Raw genomic sequence first — 9,255 nt, 5'->3', positions numbered from 1 at the left:
AGTGCAGGCAGGGTTGTGTGTGTGTGTGTGTGTGTGTGTGTGTGTGTGTAGGGGGCACACACACCTTGCTGTACCAGTTCAGGCAGGGCTGTGTGTGTGTGTGTGTGTGTGTATGTATAGTGTGTTTAGGGGGACAGAGGGGCACACACACACCTTGCTGTACCAGTGCAGGCAGGGTTGGACCACGTCTGGCTCCTCAATGCCGTGGAGCTCGATGTACCAGATGCTGAAGTTGAAGCTTGGTCCCCATGACATAAGAGGCACTACACACACACACACACTATGCATTCTGGCTTGTGTCTATTGTCCTGCCTGTGTATTTATATATATATTTAACACTTTAACACAAAGGCATATTGTTTACTACTGAATAAACAATTGGATATCTAACGCTCCACCCGTAACATAATTACAGCAGCAAGAATCAACAAATAAAACCATAAATATCCAACAGATTACACACTTTCATGAACACCAATTTCAAGAGCCATTCTGGTCAAATTAAATCTAGTGTCCTTACATTCCTCGGCCTCGCATGGACATTTCCCCCATTCGAATGAGAACACAGCACGGCTTTCTAGGCAGGTATTTTTAGATCTCTTCCTACCACCTGCTCCCAAACATTACATTCATATTTATGTTTCATAATCTTAAGAGCCCACAGAGAGAGAGAGAGAGAGAGAGAGAGATAGAGATAGTGAGAGAGAGAGAACATTGAAAAGGAGGAGAGCATGCTCACCACGCTATCTTTGGATTGGTCGCCTTCAGAGAAAGTGGAGGGTGATGCTCACCTATCTTGATGAACCTGCAGGGAAACATCTGCTCCTCGATCTTGTGCTTGAGCGTGAACGTCTCCTTGTTGAAGTCATTCTTAAGACCACTGAGGGGAGGAGAGAAGAGGGTAGGAGAAGAGGGGAGGAGAAGAGGAGGAGGAGAGGAGGAGAAGAGGAGGAGGAGAGGAGGGGAGAGGAGAGGAGGGGGGGAGAAGAGAGAGAAGAGGGAGAAGAGAGGGAAGAAGAGGAAAGAGGAGAGAAGAGGAGGGAGAAGAGGAGGGGAGGAGAAGAGGGGATAAAAGAGGGAGCAAGAGAGGAGAGGAGAGGAGAGGAGATTAAGATATTTGCCTGAAAGTACGCTCCTAAGACAAAGAGTGTTGTCTAGTTCCTCTTCCCTGAGCATATGATGTGTACCTGCTGTGTTTAATTTATTTAATTCATCCTTTTTAAAGAGCAAGGCCTATACGTTGTTTTTAGTTAAATGCAGTTACACAAAAAAAAACAACAAAAAAACAACAAAAAAACATCAACAACGTTTGCTTAACTGAACAATAACACTGCAGTGTTGCTACTGGACTCACCTGGACAATAACACTGCAGTGTTGCTACTGGACTCACCTGGACAATAACACTGCAGTGTTGCTACTGGACTCACCTGGACAATAACACTGCAGTGTTGCTACTGGACTCACCTGGACAGAAGCTCGGTCATGTTCTCCTCACTCATTCCCCCAAACACCTTGAACTTCTTCAGGTTGCACACGTGGGTCTTCTCATACTTCCCAAAGGTGATGCTCTGCACGATGGCCGGCCGCTCCAACTTCAGTGTCAGGTACTGCCAAAACAACAAGGACAAGCTGTGAGAACCAGGCATCACCAGAACGACACAAGCATCTAGAACCCCAAGAACCAGAACAAGGAATGCAGCTTCAGGGTCAGACACTGCCAGGCACAGACACGCTTTTAGAACGGCAAGAACAGACAGGGAACCTGACTAATATGGACGTAGATGAAACACTGTGACTAATATGGAGTACTGTGCGTACAATGTGATGTGAATTGTAACTCTAATAAAACCCTTAGAGTTCCCCCCCTACTAAGAATACCAAGTACCATACTAATACCAAGAACTAATTTACCAAGAATACCAAGACTGAATACACCAAGAATTCACCTCCTCACCAATTACCTATTCACCTCCTCACCACTTACGGAAAACTGAATCCCTTTTCAAACCTTCAGTTTCATTTCGACATCCTCTGCCATCAAGCGCTTTTTAGAACATTCAGAAGGGAAACCTGCTCCTCACAAAGCCTAAATTACCAGTGAATTCCATCCAGGAAAACCCCCCAAAGGAGCAAGGCCCTCAGTCCCCAAAGGAGCAAGGCCTTGGGCTCGAATTTAATTGACTGCCAGATGCATATGAACTAAAGCCATCATGTAGCGTGTGGAAGCATTGCACTAATTCCCACCCATGTTTGGGCTTCTGTTCGCACGCATGGGATTAAATTAGCAGAAGTTAGCATTAGCATTATGCCAACTTATTCAAATGGCTCTGGTTCATTTTGGCTCGTTGCCGCCTTTGGTCGTTGCCGGTCAATAAAATTGGGACTTCTTGTGTACAGTGGTGTACTTCTGGAGGCACGGTGGGAAGGAAGAGGAAGAACCTTCATGTGTTCCGTACACTACCAAGTTCACTTAGAACCTTCATGTGTTCCGTACACTAACAAGTTCACTTAGAACCTTCATGTGTTCCGTACACTACCAAGTTCACTTAGAACCTTCATGTGTTCCGTACACTACTTAGAACCTTCATGTGTTCCGTACACTACCAAGTTCACTTAGAACCTTCATGTGTTCCGTACACTACCAAGTTCACTTAGAACCTTCATGTGTTCCGTTCACTAATTAGAACCTTCATGTGTTCTGTACACTACCAAGTTCACTTAGAACAGAATGCGCCAATGAAGCTGATCCTAATGCAAACAAACAAGCAAACAACATCTCTGTGGATGCACTGGGGGAATAACACACCCTCACACTCCCGATGCACTGGGGGAATAACGCACCCTCACACTCCCGATGCACTGGGGAAATAACGCACCCTCACACTCCCGATGCACTGGGGGAATACGCACCCTCACACTCCCGATGCACTGGGGGAATAACGCACCCTCACACTCCCGATGCACTGGGGGAATAACGCACCCTCACACTCCCGATGCACTGGGGGAATACGCACCCTCACACTCCCGATGCACTGGGGAAATAACACACCCTCACACTCCCGATGCACTGGGGGAATAACACACCCTCACACTCCCGATGCACTGGGGGAATACGCACCCTCACACTCCCGATGCACTGGGGGAATAACGCACCCTCACACTCCCGATGCACTGGGGGAATAACGCACCCTCACACTCCCGATGCACTGGGGGAATAACGCACCCTCACACTCCCGATGCACTGGGGGAATAACGCACCCTCACACTCCCGATGCACTGGGGGAATAACGCACCCTCACACTCCCGATGCACTGGGGGAATACGCACCCTCACACTCCCGATGCACTGGGGGAATACGCACCCTCACACTCCCGATGCACTGGGGAAATACCCACCCTCACACTCCCGATGCACTGGGGAAATACGCACCCTCACACTCCCGATGCACTGGGGAAATACGCACCCTCACACTCCCGATGCACTGGGGGAATAACGCACCCTCACACTCCCGATGCACTGGGGAAATAACACACCCTCACACTCCCGATGCACTGGGGGAATACGCACCCTCACACTCCCGATGACTTTGTGGATGATAAAAAGCCACTCATGAAAACGCTGCGCGAACACAACTTATGTGTACAACTTATGCTAGAACTTAATCTAAGAAAAATAGCACTAAACTTTTTTTTTTTTAGCACAGACCATTCTGACAGGACGGCAGATCTGACAGCTGGAGAAACTACTGCTGTTCAACGCACAACTATAATTATCCGCAACGAGCCACCGATTCATCAACGTGGCTTCAAACGCCGTTCTCAAAAACTGTCACTCACATCATTTTCCTCCCTCAATCAAGAGTGGTGCCAATTACACCCCTCAAGTACAGTCAAGGTGAAGATGCTTGACGCCATCATAAACAACTGCTCCTGTATGGAGGGGGAGATGCTTCACGCCATCATAAACAACTGCTCCTGTATGGAGGGAGAGATGCTTCACGCCATCATAAACAGCTGCTCCTGTATGGAGGGAGAGATGCTTCACGCCATCATAAACAACTGCTCCTGTATGGAGGGAGAGATGCTTGACGCCATCATAAACAACTGCTCCTGTATGGAGGGAGAGATGCTTCACGCCATCATAAACAACTGCTCCTGTATGGAGGGGAGATGCTTGACGCCATCATAAACAACTGCTCCTGTATGGAGGGAGAGATGCTTCACGCCATCATAAACAACTGCTCCTGTATGGAGGGGAGATGCTTGGTGGCCACTCTATGCCAATAGCAGGACTGCATTTCCACAAACATTACAGGTATGTGGATCAGTCTTGGCCACCTCTTATTGGGAAGAGCTTTTCTCTGATGAAGACAAATACAGCCTCCATTAATCAATCCTTACTTCCCATGAAGACACACTTAACTAGACTGTTGTACCTCAAATCCCACTGCCATGCTAGCAGGACTTAGAAGCTCACACTTCACAGAGCCATTTCAGTGACTTAACCATGAGTGTGTCTAAATAATTCCATCACATTTCTGAGCACACGTAACAGTAGTCCATCAGGTGTTCACATTCAGGTAGGCACATTTAGAAAAGGCTCCATGTGACGCCACTTCCACACAGACTCAATCCGGGCTGGTCGGCTGTAGGAGCAGCGATTACCAATAGGTGGGAGGGGCTCAGCCTCTAATGGTAACGATGATGGCGATGGCGACAGCGCTCGGCTGTTAAAAATGACGGCCATCTGCCGGTTGGCAGCTCAGGCATCGACCGCCCACCGCTGTGGGCACTGCCCAGGCTGGACTGATGGCACCCTGGGAGGAGTCCACAGCAGATCGATGCTCCGTTCATCTTAAAGAGTCCTTTATACATTATCTGCCATGAGAGCTAACAGGGCATCCTGCCGACAGGCATTCATTCAGTCCTGTGTCCATCTGCTGTAACCCTGCTGCTGGAAGATGGCGCTCATCAAACCCTGGTCATTAGATTAATGTCCGCAAGTGGAGAGCACCAGACAAGAGACTAGATGGCGAAGACTGTTCATAGTGTAACTGAGGTCTAAATATGCAGCACACTACAAATTAAGGGATTCATTTGGTTTATTTTCTGTTTTTTACTCTCTAAGTAGTTAGTCAAGGGTGGTTTGTATCTATGACAGTAACTATCATATGCTATGCTTCCTTCAGACAACCACCACGAGTATAAGCTGGTATGTGTATGAGAAAAGCCAAGCAACAAGAGACAAAGCGAGAGAGAGAAAAGCCATGTTTCAGCAGGTGGGCCCAACTTGCCCACACGTAGACTCTGCTAATCTGAGTCAGAGTACCATGTTAGCTCTCATGGCAACCACTGGAAGAGCACTGTCAATATGAGCACATCAGTGAACTAATTTAGACCAGTCGCCATAATGTCATCCATCCATTCTTGCAACCACCGCAGTGGGAAACCTTGTGTGCATCTCTGAGGTAGCCTTCAGCATGCTATTACCCTTTGAAACATGTCAGTGATTCTCCACTGACACCTTACCTAAGTAGCCTTTTGCCACTTGGACGGTGGGAAGAAGAAATGGTTAAGGGCAACAATGTTTACCTGTGGAGGGTAGTTACTTTCAGAGGACCATCGTGAAGACTGGTCACTGGGCTTATCCACCAAGATGTTTCTGTAAACAATTAAGAAGGTTAGAGTTGATGAGAGAAGAAGCCTGGAAAATATAAAACCTGTTACAATGTGAGAAATTCGCACAACGGCACTGCACATTTCGGCCAATTTGGCAATATGCACGTACACTATAGGCTACCGACTACAAAGCAATATGCACGTACACTATAGCTATAGGCTACCGACTACAAAAGGTCCAGAGACAATGTTTATTAAAAAAAACGCATCCTTTGCACTACTGCCGAACAATGTGCATTTTAAGGAGCATATCTCATGCAGATAGACTAATCTTTAGACCCCTCCAGGTCATCAGCGCTGTCACCATTCCTGTATCGTAACGATTCGGTATCAAGTAACGATAGAATAAGGAAATTATTGTCCTCATGACCGTCTTGCAACTCATACTACTGTCATTAAGAGTCTAAAATAGATAGCTTGCATTTCTGCTTGGTTGATCGTTACTGTCATCATCAGATTTCCCTGGTAATACGAGCATCAGCGAGCGTAGCCAGGGTTGCTTGAAGACCTTGCTAAACGGCTAACGTTAGCTGGGTAGCAGCTAGCCAAGTTACACAACCCAACTCGTGATGATATACAAACAAAAATAAGGTTACATCAGCAAAAAAGGAAGTAACATTAGAGTTGAAAGCAGTCCGTTCTTACCGGACAGGTGGCGCCCTGAAAATATAACTGAAGATCTATAAGATGTCTAGTGCTATCTTAGTTACCACTAGGCAGACCCTAGCCAGCGAGCTCAAAACTGTTATCTAACCCCCGTTAGCTTTGAGTTGTGAATTAAGCCAAATAGCCTACATGCTAACAGTTAGCTTCGTGGCTACCTTGCATACGTTGCAATTTGTGATAAGACGAATCTGCAAATAGTGTGCAATGCAAGAACCGAAGACAAAATGTTTAAAAGCCCATTGTATTTGCAAGGTGTTGTCAGAATATGAGCGCGGTATGGGCATGAAGTTAAACGAGCTGTTTTGTTCCCTAGCCTTATCGGGCCAATTAGGTGGCTCACTTGCTAGCTAACCTGGTTATCTAGGTGGAGTACTTGGCCCGCTTTCAACTTGGGTCGAGATGAGAATAAACATATGACCGATTAGGACACTTATGTCATCGAAATACAAAGAGAGAATCACGGTCCGTCTGTGAATGTGTTACTCACTCTGGCAAGTATGTAGAGGAGTAAGAGCTCCATTTAAAAACACTGTAGGAAAGCACTCTGTTCTCAGGAGCCACCGCCATCTTGTTGCACAAATAACAGGCAGCAACGATCGTCAAGTAAGATCTGGGAGTGACATCTCTTAAAGAGACAGTTCTAATTTATTTCTTTACAGTCCCTGATGCATCTTATAACCTAGCCATGGCCACTAGTAGCCTATGGGTTCAACATGTATTCCTCACTAGTAGCTCATGCTGGAGGAAAGATAGATAGATAGATAGATAGACACTTGATCCCCAAGGAGAAAATCAAGGTCTCAGTAGCATACAGACATCACATACAACATGCACTTACAGCAGAAATGGTAAATATAAGTATAAACATATAACCAAACTCCACTGTACAATAGAGACAGTAGAAGGTAAGAAAAACTAACAAAACGAAATACTAAATATACTATATAAATTAAATGTAAAAAATCCACAGTGTGCTTGAGGATGATCAAGCATGAGACACTTCCAGTGACAGGGCCGGGACTGGCCTGTAGTTCTGTGTGCATGGTGAGGTGCTCAAGAGAGTGAGTGTCATGGTGAAGGTGCAAAAAGTAGTGCAACAGTAGTCCTGTAGTTCTGTGTGCCTAGCTGTGAATGGAGATTTCACGAAGGGCCATTTCTTTTTGGGCATGTTTTTCTTAGCCTGTGACAGGGACATAAAAACGATGGAAAAGGTCAGGATGACAGGTCAATATTTTGTCAACGTTGTTTTTTGATATTTACAAGGCCCACGCCTGAAACTTCCAGGAGCAGTGATGGGCTACCCTAATTGGTCACACGTGTTAGGCTCCTGTGTAGTTATTACTGCCAGTGCAACTACTTAGTATTCAGGAGAGAGCTGCCATTCCGCGCAAATGCCATCACTTGCAAAGCTGTCAGGGGACTACGATTTAGGTGCATGATCTAAAAAGCCCTGTGAACAGGTCCCAAGGCTATTAACGGTCCAGATGATTCATCTTCTGATGACTATGAGCTGTACATGTGTGATGGGCTCTATAACAGTTTTCCCCAACCCTGCCACTACATTAGGATCAAACACATTTATTTCTTGGATTTTTCTCGAGCAATCCTTTTGATGCTGTTCATCATAAATGGCAGAGGAAGATATGTTCTTGATGGGTGCTTTGTCTAATAAAGTCAAGTCAAGTCAGTTTTATTTTTAAAGCGCATTTAACATGCACATAGTGCAACCCAAAGCGCTCCACAAACAAGACACATAACAAGACAAATGATGCCGGATGGAGCCAAGAGATCATGGTATGTTTGAGTTTGTCATTATTACAAAAAAATTCAAATGATTCAGTCTTGCTGTTTTATTGGGATTGTCCTTTAGACAGATTTAGACAGCTTCTTTTTAGACTATCTCCCAGTAAAAGATACATAAAAAGCATTAATTTGTTTGTCTTAATACACTAATTTAGCTTTTTTAGTTTAGCTCTATTTTGGGGTAAGACTTTTAGGCTGATGTATAGGCTACTTTTGAACATCAGATGTTAGATGAATCCCTCTTGACCCCTTTTCATGTTACGTGTGTGTGAGGGAGCGAGCTCACTAACTGTATGTCTAAGTGTGTTGGGAAGTTTCACTTAACATGTCAAGAAACAAATTTTCGATGAGCTGTGTTTCAAATTCGCACACTGGCTCTTCCCACTGTAATCACTCACAGCCCACGGACATGGAGGGTACGCGCGGAACGGTCCGGGGCGTCATTACGCGGGTATAAAAACGTTGTGGTGCGTCTATGCATTGATTACTACCATAATTTCTCATGTGACCCACCCATTCCTCCTTGACCCTCACAATATCAAAGCCAATTAGCCGAGGTGATTCATGGTCAGAGCGAAGTTGTCTTTGTCCGGAAGCGAGCTGATGTAAGGGAAGAAGATAATGTAATTTCAGCTAAGTGCGCCAGCACTTCGGGGTGCTTGGCAAGACGCCATCCTTAATTCACCATAAATGGACATCGGTCAAGATTTCCATCTGTCCTATACAGTGTTTCCACCTATGCGTCATCATGCGTCAAAGGATTCCTTCATGTGATATCCAGACCTTTGTTTTGCTTCCATACCGTCATATAGCCTAATTCTCTATTTCACAGTCTCTCACTTTTGTCCCACTTTTCAAGTCCTTTGCAGTTTATTTCCCAATATTGCTCTAACATGATTTTAATTCATCTGAGAATGCGCACACCTATGACTATGCCATCACATAGACGCGACACATAAACACGTCATGGGTAACATGTGTGGCAACCTGTTAACGATCGCTGACCAGCCAATACAGCCCCCCCCCACCCCCCGCCACACACACACACCTCAATGACTGTGCAGGGATTCGATCACGTGGGAGGTCCCTTTAAGTTTCCACCGACAG

General features: G+C 45.7%; 1 protein-coding gene across 5 annotated transcripts in view; it reads right to left on the bottom strand.

The window, feature by feature from the left end:
• mkln1 (muskelin 1, intracellular mediator containing kelch motifs) overlaps positions 1-6,917 on the bottom strand; it is a 50,867-nt gene extending 43,950 nt beyond the window's left edge. The window contains exons 1-5 of one of the 5 annotated variants that reach the window (XM_076302764.1): positions 6,833-6,917; positions 5,593-5,662; positions 1,466-1,608; positions 792-880; positions 154-263 (exon numbers count right to left, since the gene is read on the bottom strand). In XM_076302764.1, coding sequence (XP_076158879.1) covers positions 154-263; positions 792-880; positions 1,466-1,608; positions 5,593-5,662; positions 6,833-6,912 — 492 coding nt within the window. In that variant the 5' untranslated portion in view covers positions 6,913-6,917. The other 4 variants (XM_076302766.1, XM_076302765.1, XM_076302767.1 and 1 more) reach the window with 4 other exon arrangements.
• Between the last annotated feature and the right edge of the window lie 2,338 nt (positions 6,918-9,255).

This window comes from Alosa pseudoharengus, unplaced genomic scaffold (genome assembly GCF_046254945.1).
Source record: "Alosa pseudoharengus isolate Yale_2024_CS ecotype anadromous, Long Island Sound unplaced genomic scaffold, YU_APseudo_1.1 YU_APseudo_1.1_scf_24, whole genome shotgun sequence".
Classification (NCBI taxonomy): domain Eukaryota; kingdom Metazoa; phylum Chordata; class Actinopteri; order Clupeiformes; family Clupeidae; genus Alosa; species Alosa pseudoharengus.
The sequence above is the reverse complement of the archived record's forward strand: the minus strand, read 5'-3'. Positions and strand labels throughout refer to the sequence as shown.